We start from the raw sequence: 21,319 nt of genomic DNA, 5'->3' as shown, positions 1-21,319 counted from the left end.
CATTAAAACCTATGAGGTGTTATCTATATAGTGCATAAGACTGTCCATCAGAGTGACCTCTCGACTCCACTTGAAATCTCTCAGCCACTGAAAGTATTTCATCTCATTCTGCATCCCCCTTTTGGTGAAGAAGATATTCTCAATCCCACAATGCCAGGTCCAGATTCATCCCCAGGAGTCATATCCTGCATTTCCAGGGAGATTTACACCCCTGGGAGTCGGGTCCCACGTAAGGGGAAGGGCAGTGAGTTCACCTGTTGAGGTAGCTCAGTTAGAGAGAGAAAGGGCCACATCTGAGCAACAAAGAGGTACTCAGGAGGAGACTCTTAGGCACAATTATATGCAAGTTTAGCCTCTCCTTTGCAGTAAAGAGCCCCATGAGGGCAAGTCCCATGATAGAGGGCGTGGCACATCAAACCGCCAGTCCCAATGTTTGTGACAACATCACTACCAGTCCAGGTGAGGAAGTCCAACACTTCTGCACCTTCCCCCAGCTCCTCGGTGGGGGTGGGGGGGGCAGTAAGGGGGGACTGTAAATATATTTTTTATTCTCTGCCCAAATTACTTTGGGATGTGTCACTATTTCACTCTAACCTATACCAACCCACCATATCTCACTTCCAATTCAAAGCTCTATGCAATTGTGGTGGTTGAACAAACTGACTGTAGAGTTATACTGTTTAGAAAATATAGCTCCTTGTCTGCAAATATTTTAATCTCTCTCTCTCATTTTTCTTTGATTACTAATTGTACACTGAAAGCAGTAAGAGGTTCCACAACACCAAATAAACCAGTTATGAGGTTGTTTTTCCCCAAGATAAAGTTTAACAGCTCCAGCTTCTTCAGTGTTTATCAAAATACAAAAGAAAAAAAGGATAGAGGTCATCTTGTTCCGATGGCAAATCTGACCCTGGCAGGAGGAGGGAGTGAAAACTACTTCACACATATACAGACGGGCACTCTGAGACGGGCTGTGCATTCTAGAATGGAATGACTCTCCCAACCTGCATGCATTTCTGGAGGTGACACCCCAGGGCCCCTGAGAGATCTGTTGAGTAAACGCTGGGAGTAACAGGCTCTCGGCTCTGGCAAGTGGTTTCCAACAAAAGCACCACACAGCTGACCAAAATAAAAGGCTGGTGGCTCCTTGCTTTCTTCTCAACTGAGAGCCAGAGGCTGCTGCCATGCCCATGGCCAGTGCACAGGCCCTCCTGCAGATTGAGTGGCTCTGACACAGGGGGGACGTCTGGGGCCCCAGAGACCCAACAGAGAGGCCGCTGGTCTCACAGTGGCCGGGGCCTCGCCACAGCTTCAAAGCTTGTTTCCTAGGTAACCCAGTTGAGCACAAGTACAAACACAAACTCTATGAAATACAGGATGATCCAAAGACAAAGTGTAATTACAGGGATCTCTATTGTGACCATGCAAAATTTGATCGTGGGTTTGACCTGCGTCACCTTCAATACAGACGATCAGATGGACTGTATTCAGGTTGTTACTGCAAAACCTACACTAGGCATATTTCTCCCTTCTGTGTGTTCAAGCGTTCTCCTTATCTTTTATTTTTAACTAGTTTAAAAAATGCACTAAGTTTGGGTTAAAAACCAACCTCCAAAATGGATCTCAACATAGATCTAAAGCCAAGCAGAGGCACTCTCAGCTCTTCTAATACAGTAACCCCCAGAAGCCCAGGTGCCAGTGTACCTGAAATCCCTTCTCAGTACTAAACAGCGAGTTGATTTTCCTTTTTTTTTTTCAACAATAAAAAAGCTCAGTAATATTGCATAGGAGTACCAGAAACTGCCTCATTGGAAACAAAAACTATTTACATTAAATAAAAAACCTGTTTGCAGGCTGCATCTGCCACATTTACAGCATGGTGCAATACATACTGTGACCAAAACCCATGTAAACAGCTTCTGGCACTCAATACCACAGAGTAGCACAGTTTGCTACATGAGAGTAAAGCCGAGGGTGAAGAGGAGGAAGGAAGAGGGAGAGGAGGGAGGGGGGGAGGACACGGTCTTGGTTCACTTCTGATTTCGGAGCTGACTGGACAGCCAGTCCAGTCCTAGGTACAGCCCGTCCCCACTGGTGGCACAAAAGGCCTGAATGCACCACTTTCTGTGGTGCAGAAAATGCAATCCCAGTTTATCTCTGATTTCAGCAGCGTTCATGGCATTGGGGAGATCCTGCTTGTTAGTGAACACTAGTAAGATAGCATCCCTCAGCTCATCTTCAGCCAACATCCTCATGAGCTCCTCGCAGGCCTCGTTCACACGCTCTCTGTCATTGCTGTCGACCACAAAGATCAGACCTTGTGTGTTCTGGAAGTAGTGGTGCCACAGAGACTGGATCTTATCCTGCCACTCACGTCCCACACGGCAAAGCTGATGTTTTTGTACTCTACAGTTTCCACATTGAAGCCTATAGTGGGAATAGTAGTTACTATTTCACCAAGTTTCAGTTTGTACAAAATTGTAGTCTTTCCAGCAGCGTACAGGCCAACCATGAGAATGCACATTTCTTTTTTGCCAAAAAGGCCCTTGAAGAGGTTAGAAAAAATATTCCCCATGCTTGCAGGATAGTGTAATCAACACTGGCCAGAGAAACCCCCTCAGCAGCCGTTGTAGCTGCTGCTGCTAATGCTAGGAGCCAGGCGTTGGTTTTGCTCCCCTCTCTCTCATTTTTGAAGGACAGTTTTGCCGGATATAGAATTCTTTGTTGGGAGTTTTTCTCTTTCAGTATCTTTTAATATATTATACCACTGTCTTCTTGCTTCCATGGTTTGCAGAGACATTTGTGCATAGCCTTATCGACCTTCCGTTGTATGTGACTGATCACTTTCCTCTTGCTGCTTTCATATTCTCTCTTTGTCTTCAACACTGGACAATCTGATCAGTAGGTGCCCTGGAGTAGGTCTACTGGGATCTATTCTGTTTGAAGTATGCTGTACTTCTTGAATCTGTAATTTTATGTGTTTCATAAGAGTTGGGAGATTTTCGGTGATTATTGCTTCTGTTATTCTTTCTGCCCTTTTCCGCTTCCCTTCTCCTTCTGGGACACCCATAACACCTATATTTGTGCACTTCATTTTGTCATTCAGTCCCTAAGACCCTGTTTGTATTTTTCCATTCTTTTCCATATCTGTTCTTTTGTGAGTATGATTTCAAATGGTGTCTTCCAGTTCAGTGATCCTTTCTTCTGCCTCTTCAAATCTGCTGTTGTATGTCTCCATTGTGTTTTTCTTCTCTTCTATTGTACCTTTTATTCCCAAAAGTTCTGCCATTTGTTTTTTGAAACTTTTGAGTTCTTCCTTGTATCTTCTTTATATCTTTCACCTCTTTTGCCATATCCTCCCTCAGCTCATTAATTTGATTTTTGAATTGATTTAGCATGTTTATTTGGACATCTTTAATTAGTTGTTTCAGTTCCTGTACCTCAGTTAAGTATTAGTTCATTACTTTGAGTACTCCATATTTTTGCATTTCCTAGTACAGCTTGTTATTTTTAGCTGTCTTGGCATCTCATTTTCTCTATTAGTTTATTCTGGAGTTCATTTTCACTGTTTTATCTAGGGTTTTCTTTTTGGTTGGCTTTGTTTTCTATCTGTACTCTGGCGTTCTGTTCAACTTATTCTAGACATCTAACATAGCTTCTGTTTAATTGATCAGAATTTTTCACCTCTTGTTTTTCTGTTTCCTGCCCTGCTTCTCTATAACCTTTCTGTGAGAGGGTCTCCTTAGGTATTATCAATCCCACTCAGATTTTCCCAGTCCAGACAGGCCCAGGTCTCAGGAGGAGGGTATGAAATTTCCCTGAGAATGAGACTCCACAGGTTGCCAGACCCGCCTGTGAAGCATCTAGACTCTGTGCTTTCCCTAGCCTGTCCTGTAGGTGGCGCTTGTCAGCCTGCAGCTCCCCATAATGGGAAGAGGTGCCACAGATGTCTTCAGTTCTCCACAAACCCTGTTTCTGCCAGTGGCATAGCTGGCTGAAGCTGGTTTCTGTTTTCCAGTCCCTGGGGTCTGAGTTCTTTTAAGGATGGCTGCCACTTGAGCTGGGCATCCCCCCTCCTGCCCTGCCTTTTCTTGGGGAAGTTATGCTCTTTAGGAAATTGTCTCCCAAACTAGACTCATTGCTTAGTCTCTCAGACCTATCTTAGCTCTGCCCTTGCCTGGGTCCAGAGGCCAAATGCAAGTATCTGAAGCTTTCAGTAGTGAGCTATATAGAATAGTTACTTCAAGAAAAGAAAGAAAAAAAGAAAAAATAAAAGAAATTCCTTTGCAAGACCTTTCCCAGCCCCCAAGTTTTATCAGTCCGAGTATAGGCTAAGGATAGGAGTTACTCTCAGATAACTTTAATTCCGCCCTTGCCCAGGGGAGTGCTGAAGCAGGAGCTCTGATGGGCTATCGAAAAGTAAAAAGATACAGAGTTGCAGAGCAAGAAAAGAAAAAAAGGTGGTGGTGGGGACCCAAAAAAACCTTTTCAGATCTGGACCGCCTCCACTGTTTGGAAGAGAAGGGGAAGAATATAAAAATATAAAACTACTTATTTAGGAGACTCAAAGTGGTATCCCAATATGAATGTCAGAAGATATCTGAGACAAACAAACAAAAAGGGATAAAATAAAGGAGTGAAGACGACTAAGGAATATAGGAATAAACAAATCATTAAATGAGCTTGAACTCAAGAGACTCTTGTGTTGTTTGCTATTTCTGTAAAATAATAAAGCTTCTAGTTTTATTTTATCATACATAGTTAAGAAACAATTTGGGGAACTTCTAGTTGGCAAATGGCAGTGTGAGATACTCCAAGGTTCAGTTCCCCCACAGAATATATGAGCAACTAGCAAACATTAGCACGACCATCTTCCTCAGAGCTTCAGAAAACAGTCAAAGTGTTGCAGAAACAGGGCAAATGCCAAATTAAGAATATGGATCTTAAAAATGATAGGGAAAGCTTCTGTCAGCCTTGCTGGGCCCTCCCCTATCTCACCCTGGCTTGGTGTGGAGCTGGCCTGCATGATCCTTTTTCTGCTGGAAGCAGATTAACCCTTACGTGCATTGCTCAGGACACTCTCTGGCTTGCTTTGCAGAACTTGCTCTGCAAAAGAAAGCATTTTGCAGAAGTTAAATCAGTATAAGAAACTATCAAATCAAAACAGCCTTGAGCACAGCATTACTGGCTTTAAGACATACAACAGAGCACCCAGGAGGGAGAGGAAAATTCATTCCATATAGAGATAAGTGGGCATATGGATTCATGTAAAATTGGGAATTCCTAATGCCATGAGTGTATGCCCAGTACAAGACACATGCTAAGAAAAGAACACACCTTTACATGATCCATAGGAGGGCTAAGCTCTGAAGGAGAGTACCAGCCAACACAAAAACAATTTGGAAAGACTGTGAAAGGTGTTTTTTGCATTGATTTGTTTTTGCTGGCTCCCAGTACTCAAGGAAATCCCTGTCATATCACAGCTAGATAAAAACTTAAGGAACAGACAGCTCAGGGGTTAAATTACAGCATTAACCCTTTAAAATATTAAAATTAACAATTTGAATCAAAAGATTACAAGATGAACAAAACAAAACAAAAAAAAAAAAAAAAAAAAAAAAAAAATGAAGGCCCAACCAAAGGAATAAGATAAAATAATAGAAGCCATAAACAAAGAATACCAGATTTTTAAATACTGAAAACTTTAAAAAATATGCTCCAAGAACTAAAGGAAATCCAGGAGAAAGAACCAAAGGGTATCAGAAAAATGAGGTATGACCAAAAATGGAAATCCCAATAAAGAGATAGAAATTAGAAAGAGAAACAAAACAGAAATCCTAGAGATAACGACCACAAAAAACTGAAAAAAAAAAAAAAAAAAAAAAACCTAGAGGATTCAACAGCGTATTGGAACAGAAAGAAGAATCAGTGAATTTGCAGATAAGACAACAGACATTATTCAGGCTGAAAAGCAGAAGAAAAAAAGAATGGAAAAAACTGAACAGAAACTAAGAAACCTGTAGAACACTGAAGTGTTTTGAAACTATGTATGTACTCCCAGAAAAACATGTTCTTAAAGTTAATTTATTCTTGTGGATGTGAACCCATTTTAAGTAGGATCTTTTGATGAAGTTAATTCAATTAAGGCATGGCCCAGTGTGGGTCTTCATCCTCTTACTGGAGACCTTTATAACAATGAAATTCAGGCAAAGAAAGAGAAAGTCACAGAAGCAAGAAGCTGAAAGCAATAAAACTCAGAAAAGAAGGGGAAGACCAGCCAATCCTGCCATGTACCTTGCCACATGACAGAGGAGTCAAGGATCGGCTGCAGCCAGTCTTCAGGAAGAAAGCATCACCCTGATTTGGACATTTTTCTCACTATCAAAACTGTAAGCTAATAAATTCCCATTGTTAAGCCAACCCATTTCATGGTATCTACTTTCAGCAGCCTTGGAAACTAAAACAGACACCATGAGGCATACCAATATACACAAGATGGGAATCCCTGACAGAGAAGAAAGAGAAAGGGGCATAAAGAATATTTGAAAAAATAATGGCAGAAAACTCCCCAAATTTAATGAAAAATATGAATATACACATTCAAGAACCTCAACAAATACCAAACACAATAAACTCAAAGAGATCTACACCAAAATACATTATAAGCAAAGTCTCCAATGCCAAAGACAAAGCAAAAATTCTAAAAGCTGCAAGAGAAGCAGCATGTCATGTATAAGGAAGATTCAATAAGATTAAGTGCTGATTTTATATCAGACACCATGGAGGAAAGAAGGCAGTGGGAAAAATATTTGAAGTGCTGAAAGAAAATAATTGGTAACTGTGTTGGTTTGGATGTATTGTGTTCCCCAAAATGCCATGCTCTTTGATGCAATTTTGTGGGGGCAGATCTATTAGACTGGAATTCTTTGATTGAGTGTTTCCATGGAGATGTGACTCAATCAACTGTGACTGAAACATTTGATTGGATAATTTCCTTGGAGGTGTTACATGGCCCATTCAGCGTGGGTGTTAATTGGATCACTGGAGTTGTATAAAGGAATTCAGAGAGAAGGAGACAAGAGCCGCTAAGAGTGACATTTTGAAGAAGAGCCACAGCCAAGAGGGACACTTTGAAGAATGCACAGGAGCTGAGAGAGAAGCTGCAGCTTACAGAGACACTTTGGAGATGGCCTTTGAAAGCAGTCTTTTTTTTTGCTCCAGAGAAGCTAAGAGAGGAGAAATGCCCCAAGAGCAACTAAGAGTGACATTTTTGAGGAACTGCAGCCTAGAGAGGAACGTCCTGGGAGAAAGCCATTTGAAACCAGAACTTTGGAGCAGATGCTGGCCATGTGCCTTCCCAGCTAACAGAGGTTTCCCAGACACCATTGGCCATCCTCCAGTGAAGGTACCCAATTGTTAATGCCTTAACTTGGACACTTGATGGCCTTAAGACTGTAACTGTGTAACCAAATAGACTCCCTTTATTAAAAGCCAATCCATTTCTGGTATTTTGCAAAAGGGCAGCATTAGCAAACCGGAACAGCAACCAAGAATTTTAAATCTGGCAAAACAACTGTCTATCTAAAATGAGGGAGAGATGAAGAGGTTCACAAATAAACAAAGGCAGAGGAAGTCTGTCACAACTAGATATGCCCTACCAGTAATGCTAAAGGACATTCTTCAGATTGAAAGGATACCAGACAGTATATCAAAGTGACATGAATATGTAATGATCTCCAGGAAAGGTAACAACATGGGTGATTATAAGTGACGTAGAATTGTATTGTATTTTTGGTATATGACCCCACTTTTACTTCTTATAGGAACTTACTGCAAATGCATAAAACGTAATGATAAAGCTATGGTATGGGACACACAATATATAAATATACAATTTGGGGAAATAAGAGAAGCATAGGAAAATAGTTTGTGTATGTTACTGAACTTGAGTTGGTATTAAATCAAACAATATTATAGATCTAGGGTGTTAAATTTAAGCCCCATGTTAACCACAAGAAAATATCTGGACAATATACACAGAAGGAAATGAGGAAGGACTAAGAATCATTTACTACAAAAGGTGAAATAAATATGAAAGTAGGCATTAATGGAAGAATGGAAGGTTCGAAAAAGGAACAAGACTTACTAAGACCAAATAGCAAAATGGCAGAAGAAAGTCCTGCATTATCAGTAAATACTTTAAATGCAACGGATTAAATTGTCTGGTCCGTAGGCAGTGATGGGAAGAAAGGATAAAAAAGCATGACCTAACTACATGTTGTTTACAAGAGATTCACCTTAAATTCAAAGACATGCAACTAGTAAACAACAGAGAGCTGGGGTAGTTATACTAATATCAGATAAAATAGACTTTAAGACAAAATCGTTACAAGGGACAAAGGAGAACACTATATACTGATCAAGAGGATAATTCAACAAGAAGATATAACAATTATGAATATATATGTATCTAACAGTATTGCCCCAAAATATATGAAACAAATACTGACTGTTTGAAGGGAGAAATTGATGTTATTACATTAACAGTAAGAGACTTCAATACACCACTTTCAATAGTGAACAGAACATCTAGTCAGAAAATCAATAAAGAAATAGAAGACTTGAACAAGACATTACACAAGGCATATAAACCAACTAGACCTAATTATAGGCTGCCAAAATGCAAAATACCAGAAATGGATTGGCTTTTATAAAGGAGGTTTATTAGATTACAAATTTATAGTTCTAAGACCATAAAGTTGTCCAAACTAAGGCATCAACAAGAGGATACCTTCACTGAAGAAAGACTGCTGGCAATCTGGGGTTGCTCTGTCACATGGGAAGGCACATGGCGATGTCTGCTCATCGTTCTCTCCCAGGCTCCAGTTTCAAAATAGTTTTCTCCAAAATGTCTCTGGGTGATCTCTCTCAAAGCATCTCTGAGCTCTCTTTGAAATTTCCCTGCTTTTCATTCTCTCACAGAGGATGCCAGTAAATGGATTAAGACCTACCTTGAATGGGCGGGGTTACATCTCCATAGAAACAACCTTATCAAAAGATCCCAACCACAATGTCTGCCCTCACAAGATTGGATTAAAAGAACATAGTCTTTTTCTGAGGGTACATAACAGATCCAAACCAGCACATCACCCAATAACAGAAGAATACACATTCTTTTCAAATGCATGTGGATCATTCTCCAGGATAGACCATATGTTAGGTCACAAAACAAGTCTCAATGAATTTAAAAATACTGAAATTACACAAGGCATCTTTTCTGACCACAGTGGAATGAAGCTAGAAATCAATAATAGGATGAACTGAAAAATTCACAAATTTGTAGAAATTAAACAAAGACACTAAAACAACCAATAGATCAAAGAAGAAATCACAAGGAACATTAGGAAATAACTTGAAATGAATGGAAACAAAACGACTACATGCAAACACATACGAAATGCAGCAAACACTGCTCAGAAAGCAATTTATAGCTCTAAATGTTTACATAAAAAAAAAAAATCTCAAATCAGTGATCTAAACTCACAACTTGGAAGAAAAGGAAGAGCAAATGAACCCAAAATGAGGATAAGGAAGGAATTAAGAGATTTAAGGGGAGAATAGAAAAAAAGTAAAATCTAGAAATCTTTAGTTAGCCTGACATAAAAAAAGAGAGGATGAAAATAACTAAATTTTAACTAAAAAAATTTAAATAAAACAATTTTTGGTTAAAGTTTGTACCATCAGCAAATTCAAAGCTTCACTTTATACTTAAGAGGTATTTTCCAATGGCTTCATTCTTGAAGTTCGTCATTTCAGACTTTAATTTTGAAGTATCATCATTTTAGGAATTTCCAAAGCATTCTACTCTGAAAAGTGATGTTATTTATACTAGGTTTATCTTGTTAAAGTAAAATAAGAAGAAACATACTACATAAATCTGTAACACTTTTTTTTCACATCAGTGACACTACAGTTAATATTCAATGGCTCAAAATAGTATCTTTAAATATAGGTTAAATATAGATGCCTGAGTGAGCAGGTAGCCTCAATATTATATCAATTTCTGAAGTGAGCAAGTGAAGCACATTACAGTAAAGAGTAAATCGTATGCAAAAAAGCTCTTTAAGAATCACAAAGGAGTACCAGCTTTATAATATGATCTTTGTGGAAACTCTTTAATTCAATCGAGCTATCCCCAGCTGCAGAAAAAGGTTAATTTGAACATAATAAATGCTCCTAGTACAATGTTTGACATATTAATATTCAGTAGCTTTTATGAATGAAGTTCCCTTTAAAACTACTGCTTTGAAAAATTAAGTTCAATGGACTGTCTTGCCTCTGTTACTTTAAAAACTTTTTTTCTGCAGTAACAACAGGTCATTTTCCCTAAACAGCTAATTTTCAAGTCCCAATCCAAGCTTTTATATGCACTTGAGCCTCAATGTAAAGACAGGTTAGAATGCTTACAGGTAGGTTACTCTCCATATTAGAAATTCAACATTCATACCATAAAGTTACTGGCAATCCACAAAGACACTGTAAGTTATGGGACCTCTAATACCTAATTACTATCAACAAAAACACCAATTATTTTTAGCTCAAACTAAGAAATACACCAAAACCTAAAACTTACCTCGCAGATGAAGAATGACCAAGTAAAAATGTGCAATGCAAACTTACACATCCAATAAAATATATAATAAACCTTCTTTAAAGTTAGAAAATGCCAATCATTGTCTTTGGGCATTTTCATAAAGTGGTCCAAAACAAAGAAAAAGTATACATGCTTTAAATACTAGTCTTTGAAGAAGAAAGCCTGCTACATATTTAAACATAATTCATATTCAATTTCAGATAATTCCAGGAAGACAAAGTTTAGTAAAGAAAAACTGAAATATTCCTACAGACCTTCAAAACCAAGGACTATCAGCATGTGATAAAATTATATTTCATTGCTTGCTTATCTTATGAAATTAAGGTGTGTTTAGGTTTGCTTGTTTATTGAGGGAGTTGGAAAACAGGTGGGACAAATAAAAATCTTATTTTTACTAGTTCTTTATTATGGGTCTTATTCAAATGAACAAATTTCTTTTTTAAAATGTAAGCAATATAATTAGGAATGTAAATTTATAACATGCTATGTAAACACAAGAGGTATACATAGGGTAAAATCTCTATGAACAATGGACTGTATGATTAGAGATGTGTCAGGTATTACATATAAAAGCTGTGTTTTAAGGAGCCATTAATATATGCTAATTAGATGCTTATTTTTTTATGTTCAAAGGCAGTATTTGAGAAATTGAAAGTTTCTATAAATAGAACTAACTATAAGAATAGCAGCTGCAATTTTCTGAGCTGTTTACATCAAAAGGCACTGTATAGCAAACATTATTTCATTTATTCCTCACAACAAAAACAAGTATAGAATTCCATCTTAAGGATGAGAAAATTGAAATAACAAGAAGTAACACAGTTGGTGAGGGGCAGAGCAAGGACTCAAACCCAGGTATACTGGACAGCTAAGCACCTGCCCTTAACCATCATGCTTTTGAAACAAGGTGTGCATTTCCCAGGGACCACATGGGAGTGTGAGGTAACAAGATCAACATAGTGCATCTACATAGGTATCTACACTTGTGGAACAAAAATTGTAGAAAATAGACTTTAAGTTTTGCATTTGCTAAATTTAAATGTAATATATATTATAATAAGAAAAATATGGATACATAGCACAGAGTGAAAGGCAAGAGTATCACAAAATTTCTAGATAAAATAACTTCAAAGAATTTTGAATTGGGAAATTCTTTGGGGTCTTAAATCATCTTCAGTGTGTATAGTTGGTATGAATGTGTAAAGAAGTGAGTGTACCTATCTCTACTCTCTTCCACTAAGTCTATTTGGATGCTGATGTTTAAGAACCACTGAGACATAGCATAATGCTTCCTATTTCGGAATTATATCAACTGTGGACAAACAAGTGATATAATAATTTTCATGTTTCATGTTTCATTTGAACAAAAAATTCAGTGTGTATCTCTTCAAATTCACGTTAAACCTTCAATTACATAACAATAACTTTGCACTCCCAGAGCTTTCCTTCAGGAATGTCTATTAAACTATTCCTAATTTAGGACCAGATAATGGCAACATAGCTAAGAATTTAGATTAATGTTCAAGAATGTTATATTTATATAACAAATGAACAAAAGGCAAACTGAGTAACAACTACAGCTTTACCAAGGGTAGAAGTTAATCTCTTTTGACAGCATGTACAACAAGTAGGTAGAATACACAGAAGCAGAGTTTGGAAAATTGACTTTAGATGATAGTTTAAGAACACTCCAGGGTACTTTCACTTACAGCCATGACTAATTAATTTCTACAAGACTTGCCCCTCCTCCATAAACAACTAGACAAACAGAAAACATACATTTAAAAAATCTTCTCCCTTATATTTTGGAATATATAGGAGGTACAGGGCTATGAGATCCCTGAGGAAAGGAAAGTAAATGAGGTAAACAAAAATTATAGCCCCAGGTTTCTGGCTAGAAAACTTTTGAGATGACAGCACAGGAAGGAGCAATGGAAGTAGAAAACAACAGTCTCACTGAGTTTAATAAAAGAATGGAGCTCAAGGAGGCTGAGATGGTGTGGTGTGAAGCCGTATATATCCCCAGAAAAAAGCCAGTCTTCAGGAAGAAAGCATTGCCTTGATGATGCCTTGATCTGGACTTCTTTTCAGCCTCAAAACTGTAAGCTAATAAATCCCCATGGTTTAAGCCAACCCATTTTATGGTATTTGCTTAAACAGCCTAGGAAACTAAACCAGATTTTGGTACAAGGAGTGGGGTGCTGCTATGGCAAATACCAAAAATGTGGAAATGGCTTTGGAATTGGGTAAATGGGTAGAGGCTAGAATAATTGTGAGGTGCTTAAAAGAAGGCCTAGATTGCTTGGAAGAAACTATTGGTATAAATATGGACACCAAGGGTACTTCTGATGAGGCCTTGGATGGAAATGATGAATTACTGGAAACTGGAGGAAAGGCAGTTCTTGTTTTAAAGTGGCAGAGAACTCGGCAAAATTGTGTTATGATGTCAAATGGAAGGCAGAACGTGAAAGCCATGAACTTGGATATTTACAGTTGAGGAGATTTCAAAGCTAACTATGGAAAGTACAGCCTGGTTTCTCCTTGCAGCTTATAGTAAGCTGTGAGAGGAAAGGGATAAGCTGACAACTGAACTCCTGGGCACAAAGAAAACAGAAATTGAGGGTTTGGAAAATTCTGAGCTTCTGGAAAGTGAGACCCCAGAGAACAGTGTTCCATTTGAGGGTTTAATTGAACATGGGGATCCAGTTAGCCATTTCAGTGCAAGTCAGGATAGGAGGTACAGTTATCCAGGAAGGATCTGTGGGAAGTCCTACTGTCTGATGGTTTGGACCACTGTGAACCACATGCAAGGCCACCAGTTTTTTTTGTATAATTTGTATGAATGGAACCACTGCCACCCTGGATCAAAAGAAACAGAGAAATGACAAATAGAAGGAAAAAATCACTTAAAGGGCAGAATGGTGGAAGCTGAGGTCTGGACCAAAGATATCTTGTTGAGCCAAGAAAGCAGACACACCCATGTCTGTGGAGGGGGTGAGTCTGCCCTGGTGCTTGAAATGAGCAGGCCTTCCATCCTGTTGTTCAGGAAGTGCTGCCACCTTATTGCTTGCAGAGGAGGGAGCCTTCACCTCACTGTTAAGGGAGACATGACCGCTAGGCAAGCGCTTGGAAGGGGTGAGGCTGCCACACCATCAGATCTAGAGGACAAAACATTATTCCAAAGATGACTCTCAGACCTTGAAATCTAATGGAGTGTGCCCTGCAGGGTTTCAGAATTGCTTGGGATCCATGACCTGTTTTCTTTCCAATTTCTCCCTATGGGAATGGGAATGTTTATCCTATCCCTGTCCCTCCAGTGTACACAGAAGTAGATAACTTGTTCTCTAGGTTTCACAGGTCCACAGACAGAGGGGAACTGCACCCCAGGACAAACCACACCTATAACTGATTTTGATGAGACTTTGTACTAATCATTGTTTCTAAAATGACTCAATGCTTTCAGGATATTGTGATGGATTGAATATATTTTGCATATAGAAAGAACATGTCTTTTGGGGGTCAAGAGGATGGAATGTAGTGGTGTGAAGTTGTAGGTACTCCAGAAAAACAGGTTCTTAAATTTAATCCTTTCTTGTGGGTGTGAACCTATTTTAAGTAGGACCTTTTGTTGAGGTTACTTCAGTTAAGGTATGGCCCACCTCAATCAGGATGGGTCTTAATCCTATTACTCGAATCCTTTGTAAGTGGAATAAAATTCAGACAGAAGAGAGAAGTTCTCAGGAAGCAAGAGGCTGGACATCGATGGAACCTGGAAGAGAAGGGAGAGACTGGAGGTGCTGCCATGTACCTTGCGATGTGACAGAGGAGCCAAGGATCGCTGACAGCTAGCACCACAATGCTGTTCTTTAGGAAAAGAGTATCACCTTGATAATAACCTTGATTTTGACTTTGTTTTAACCTCAAAATCACAAACTAATAAGTTCTCATTGTTTATTCCACCCCATTTCATGGTTTGCTTAAGAAGCCTAAGAAACTAAAACACATAGCTAGAATTCTGTGAAGCAAAGAATGCTGAGAAAGAGCCACAGAAATCTGAATCAGGGTTCCCTTGAATCTGTTATTGAGTACTAAGGAACACGGAGAGGGCAAGCAAAGAATTACTGTTATAAGCTGAAGAATTTCCTATACAATGTTGGGAAACATTTGTGTTCCAACTAATCAGAGAGAGCTTTCAGTAAAGACTCTAAAAGGATCATACCTTAGTAGTAGGGCTAAAGTAGCCCTATCCTGAAAAAGGTTAAAAACAAACCTTGAAAAATCAAGCTGATCCACAAGTAAATGAACTTCAAGTCAACAATCTTTGAAAGCAGGTAACAAAATTCAGACAATCAAAAACATAATACAACATTCAGCATCCAATTAAACATTATAAGACATATAAAGGCAGGAAAACGTAACCCAAAATATCACTCAGAATTAGAAGAAAAATAAGTCAAAAGAAACAGACCCAGAAATAAAATAAAAGGGCATTTAAAACAGCTGTTAAAAACATGCTCATGGATTTAAAAGAGAACAATCATAGTAAAGAAATGGAAGAACAACCTTATATCTACTAAAGAAATTGAATTTGTAGTTAAAGAAAACTCCAGGCATGTAAGTCTTTACTAGTGAATAAAAGCCAAAATTTAAGGAAGAAATAATAGTCATACATAAACTCTTTCAGAAAATAAAGTAGGTGATAACACTTCCCGACTCATTTTAGTAAAATATCATTACCCTGACACCAAAAGAAGATACCAAAATAGAAACTTATATACCAATATCTCTTATGAATATAGAAATAAAAATATTCAATAAAATATCAGAAAATCTAGTCCAGAAACTTATTATATAAGAAAGATAATATCATGACCAAGTGGCATTGATCCTAAGAATGCAAGGTTGGTTCAATATCTGAAAACTCCAAATATAATACACTGTCATGGAATAAAGAAGAAAAAATCATACAATTATCTCTATAGAGTCAAAAAAAGTATTTAACAAAATTCAATATCTATCATGATAAACAAAGGAAAATTTACAAACTAAGAACAGAAGGGAATGTCCTTTATCTAATAAAAGGCACCTAAGTAAAATCTCCGGTTAACATCATACCTAATGGTAAAAGGCTGAATACCTTTTCCCTAAGAAAAGAAACAGGGCAAGGATGTCAGTTCTCACCATTTTTATTTAACATTATACTGAAGGTTCCAGACAGTGCAATAAGGAAAGGAAAAAAAAAAAAAGCAATTGGAAATCTCAGATTTGAAAGGAAGAAATAAAATCATATTTTAGCAGCTGATATGATCATGTATGTAAAAAGACCTAAGGAATCTAAATAAAGCTTACTAGAAATAAAAAGTTGCAGGATACAAGGTCAATGTAGAAAAAAATTGTATTTCTACATACTAGCAATAAATAATCGAAATCTGAAATTAAATAGGAAATACTTGCAGACAAATTTATCAAATTTATTTACAATACTTCTAAAGTAAACACTACAAAACACTACTAAAAAAGAAATTTAAGAAAATTTAAGTAAATGGAAAGATATATCATGTTCATGGATTGGAAGACAGAACATTGTTAAGATTTCAATTCTCCGTGAATTTACCTATAGATTCAAAGTAATCCCCATAGAAATTGTGAGTTGATTCTAAGATTTGCATGAAAAAGCAAAGGACATAGGATAGCCAAAACAATTTTGAAAAAGGAAAAAAAAAAAAAAAAAAAAATGAAGAACTTACATTACCTGATTTCATGACTGATTATAAAGCTCCAGTAATAAAGTATTAGTGTAAGGACATACAGGTCAGTGGAACAGAAGAGGGAATCCAGAAATAGATCCACATGTATAGGATCAAATGATTTAACAGCAGTGCCAAGGAAATTCAGTGAAAAAAAGGGTAAATGTTACAAAAAAATAGTGCTGAAACAAACAGAAAACCACACGGAAAAAAATAAATAAAACCTGACCCTTAAGTCGTACCATCTCCCTGAATTAACTTAAAATGGACCACAGACCCAAACATAAGAGCTAAAAATATAAAACATCTAAAAGGAAATAGAAAGTGTTTGCTACCAAGGGTAGACAAAGGTTTCTGAGGACAAGAATATAAACTAAAAAGAGAAAACATATATATATATATAAATGGATTCATCAAAATTTAAGGAACATCTCTTCAAAAGACAGTGTTAAGAAAACACAAAGGCAAGCCACAAACTAGTAGAGAGCATTCACAATAAATAAATCTGACAAAGTACTTGATCTAGAGTATATAAATAGCTCTTACAAACTCCTTAATAATACAAAAATTCCAATTTAAGAAAAGGCCAAAGGATTAAACAGACATTTCACAGAAGATATACAAATGGCCAATAAGTATATGAAAAGATGCTAAATATCATTGATCACCAGAGAAATCAAAACCACCATGAGATACAGTCATCAGAGTAACCATTACACACATTTATAATGTAGCTGTCAACAAGGATGTGAAACAATTGGAAATATATTGCTGTGGGAATGCAAAATGGTACAACCACCTTGAAAAGCACCTTGGAGGTTTCTTATAAAATAAAACACACATTAAAATATAACCCAGCAATTTTACTCCTAGGTATTTATCTAAAAGAATGAATGAAAGGAAAACACATCTACACAAAGTTTTGTATATACATGTTCATATCAGCACTATTCATAATAGTCCTGTTTTAGTTTGCTAATGCTGCAGAATGCAAAACACCAGAGATGGATTGGCTTTTGTAAAACGGGGGTTTATTTCGCTACACAGTTACAGTCTCAAGGCCATAAAGTGTCCAAGGCAACACATCAGCAACCGGGCACCTTCACCGGAGGATGGCCAATGGCGTCCGGAAAACTTCTACTAGCTAGGAAGGCAGCTGGCGTCTGCTCCAAAACTCTGGCCTCAAAACGGCTTTCTCCCAGGACGTTCCTCTCCAGCAAGCTTGCTCCTCTTCAAAACATATCTCCCAGCTGCACTCAGTTTCCTCTCTTTGAGTCAGCTCATTTATATAGCTCCACTGATCAAGGCCCACCCTGAATGGGAGGGGCCACGCCTCCATGGGATCATTGCATCAAAATCATCACCGACAGCTGGGTGGGGCACACTCCAAGCAAATCCAACCAGCACCAAAACTTCTGCCCCACACAAGACCACAAAGATAATGGCATTTGGGAGACACAATACACTCAAACCGGCACAAGTCCCAAACTGGAAAAAATCCAAATCTCTAAGCATAGATGAGTAGATAAACAAATTATGATATAACCACACACTGGACTACTACTCAGCCAAGACAATGGAAAGGAAAGACAATGCAACCTGGATGAATCTCAAAAACATTCTGCTGAGCCAAAGAAAGCAGACAAACAATTGAATGCTCTATGATTCCACACAGATGAAATTCTAGAACACATAAAACTAAACTATAATGACAGAAAGGACATCAGTGGCTGCCTGGAGCCAAAGCCTAAGGGGGCACAAGGTAGCATTTTGGGTGCATGAAAGGGATGTTCTGTATCCATATATCTACATTTGGCATGATTATTACAGATTGATTTATCTGTACACTTAATAAAGTTAATTTAAAAAATCCCTTTAAACATATGTTCAGTGAAATGGGACAGAGCATGTTTAAAAGAAGGTAGGTAATCTTAGTGATCAGATTGTAAATTTTTAAAAGAAGCTAAAAACAATTTAGGATTAAAATACGGTTTGGGGAGGGTTTCATCATATCTTTGGCACTTCAAATACAAATCACTTTGGTGAAAAGGACTGGGAGTTCTTCAAAACTTCCAACAGAACGTTAAAAAAGCAATAGATAGTAGGACTGATTATGGTTTATTTCTGAAGAACTCTTTGAAAAGAGGAGCTTTTAAGGGTGAGTAGTAAGTGTATTTCCTTTCTAAATAATTAGAAAGTAAGACAAAGCAGCATCAGGATTCAACCTGACTGATCTTTGATGGAGCTCTCTGAAATGTATATATATTTTTTAATTTAGCCAAAACTCACTTTCTAGCTTCATGTTGCCTTTCCCTGCAAAACAGTCTATTCATTGGACTTTCTGAATTACAACTTGCATACTACTGCATAAACAGCTCTGATGTTTGATATGTTCTCTGCAATCGAGATACAGACTGGGCACATATGGAAGTCTATGGCCAGCAGTTTTAACTAACTTTTTAGTCCCAGAGACATGTTATGATGGCATTAATTCAATCAAGGTACTTAAGTTTAGGTACTTTAGTCTGAAGAATTGCAGGCAGGCAAATGATGGTTTCCAAAAAAGAGAAAACAATGGTTTTCCATCTCAAATAATATTTTCTGAGATATATTCTCTAACAATGAGGCAAATTCTACTACTTTCAGTTAGGATTCCTGAGTTCTAATATGGGTCTCAGATTTCCTATTTACAGAAAAGTACAAGCCTGCAAAATATGCTGACAGCATACTACATAACTTATCTATATTTTTATTTAAATTTTCTAACAACTATTATAATCTTTACATTATTCATGAGTAAATGAAGCTCAAACAGGTTACGTAACTTGTCTTAACTACCAAACGGCAGAGCTATTATTCAAAATTGGGACATTTTTAACTCCAAAATCTATGCTCTTAAGCACCATGCTGTATTGCCTCAGGAGAACTCAATCTCTCTGAGAAGTACTGTATACATTTAGACGAATAATGACAGCTTAATTTTTTTAAAAATCCATTTACCTTCAGGGGACGCAGAGCACCACAAAATTTTGTCCACCAGCTGTTTTCAATGAATTCTAAGTGCCTCTCTCTTTTCCTAAGTGTTCGTAACCTTTCTTCAAATTGTTTTAAGGCGCGTTTATCCCTTGCTGGCAAAGGTCGACCATCTTTGCTCTGCAAACAGCAGAAACAAAACACAGTTTTTACCATTAAGGTCTTAATAAAGTACCCATAAGATTTAGCAGATTAGTCAACAAAACTTTTTTTAGGTTTGGACACTCTTAGGAAAATTTACAAATTGGAAAATATTGACAACTGCAATGTGACAATAAAAATCTCTAACCCAAGGTAAGCATCAACTTGTGGATGTGTGCACATTTACTTCTGACCTCCCTTCTGATCACTGTTTTCCAAACATATGGTAAAATTAAGTGGAGAGAGCTAACTTTGTTAAAGGCACCAGAGGAAAAAAATGGTGTTTGTTTATGAGAGGTGCTATTATGTACCTTTTAGGTTATACTGCCTGCCTTCAAACTGTATTCTTCTATCCCTGATATTGATATATTTTGCCATATCCTTTCTTGCTCTGTGGTCAAGTGATTATGTTTTATAGCACATTTGAACTAATTTGTCTCAGCCTCCAATTCAAATACAGCAGAATGACACAGCACTAGTGTAAGTGGCATAAAAGGTTTTCACAATTGTCAATAAATGCCACTCCCTCATTCTCCAAGTACATAAGCAAGTAAGTCATGCTTTCTTTGGCTAATCTATCTGACAGATAATTTCTCTCTATATTTATGTAATGCTTACTGCAACCATAAGCAGAACCTTTTTCATGATGTCTCATAGTTGACATTTCCCACTTGAATTCCCCTGCCTCTGAGTGTCTTCAATGCAGTACAATAATAAGCTACAATAATAAGATATAACTACTAAACACAAAAAAAGGAGGAATGTAAATCTGTTTGCTTTTACTGGAAAGAATGAGGAAAATATTTACATGTGATCACATTTTTAAAATGAAAAACATTAGATATTAGAACATTACTATCCCTATTGAGGTTTAAACAGGTTCTTAGCAGATTCACAATATATTGCTCCCCAGTATATCCTAGAGAAGACTCAGTTTGAAATCACAGATATAATGATGATGCCCAAACAACCTTTGGTAAAAATATTTACATAGTTATAATCATCTCTTTATATCATGGCACCACCATACTCTTCTGGTACTAGTCATCCTCTTCTATACCTTATCTCATTACTTCTCAAACTTAATAAGTAAACCTGAAAAGTTTGTTAAACACAAATTTCTGAACCCTTCCCCCAGATTATCTGTTTAGTAGGTCTTGGATGGATCCTAGAATTTGCATTTTTAACAGATTCCCAGGACATGCTGATGACACTGATCCAGAAACCACATTTTGCATAAACTGTACAATATTTACTTGTCTTCACTTCTTATGTCTGGTACAATGGGTATTATTAAATTGGATCCCAGAGACGGTAACTTTGCAGAAACAACAGAAGAATACTCTATTCTATAAGACAGATCCAAATGCTTCAAGTCCGTGGTATGAAAAGGAGGCACATTTTATATCTTAACCCTAACAATTTTTTCTCAAAACTGTCATTATTTGTATTGTGTTGCTTGTCTCTTTTCTTACCAACTTGAAGATGCTCCTTATCTGTTACCTATACTGCAGATTATTTTCTCCCATACTGTTAGTTTTTTAACTTTCTTTATGGTATCTTTTTTCAATAAAGAAACTTTACAATATAAAAATTTAGAATTAGCCAATCTCTTAACTAGCATATGGGTTTGGTGTTTTGTTTAGAAAGGTCTTCTACACACCAAGATAATAAAATTTTACTCTTACTTTCTCCTACTGTTTTATAAATTTTATATTTGAGATGAATTCAGGATCCATTTTTC

General features: G+C 37.2%; 1 protein-coding gene and 1 pseudogene across 1 annotated transcript in view; both read right to left on the bottom strand.

Annotated features, from left to right (window-relative positions):
• LMBRD1 (LMBR1 domain containing 1) overlaps positions 1–21,319 on the bottom strand; it is a 228,410-nt gene that overhangs the window by 51,768 nt on the left and 155,323 nt on the right. The window contains exon 9 of the mRNA XM_037842304.1: positions 19,402–19,554. Coding sequence (XP_037698232.1) covers positions 19,402–19,554 — 153 coding nt within the window. The remainder of the gene's footprint in view (positions 1–19,401; positions 19,555–21,319) is intronic.
• LOC119539136 lies at positions 1,568–2,954 on the bottom strand (annotated as a pseudogene).

The sequence above is a fragment of the Choloepus didactylus genome, chromosome 7 (assembly GCF_015220235.1).
Source record: "Choloepus didactylus isolate mChoDid1 chromosome 7, mChoDid1.pri, whole genome shotgun sequence".
NCBI classification, from domain to species: Eukaryota; Metazoa; Chordata; class Mammalia; order Pilosa; family Megalonychidae; genus Choloepus; species Choloepus didactylus.
This window is presented reverse-complemented; position numbering and strand designations above follow the sequence as displayed.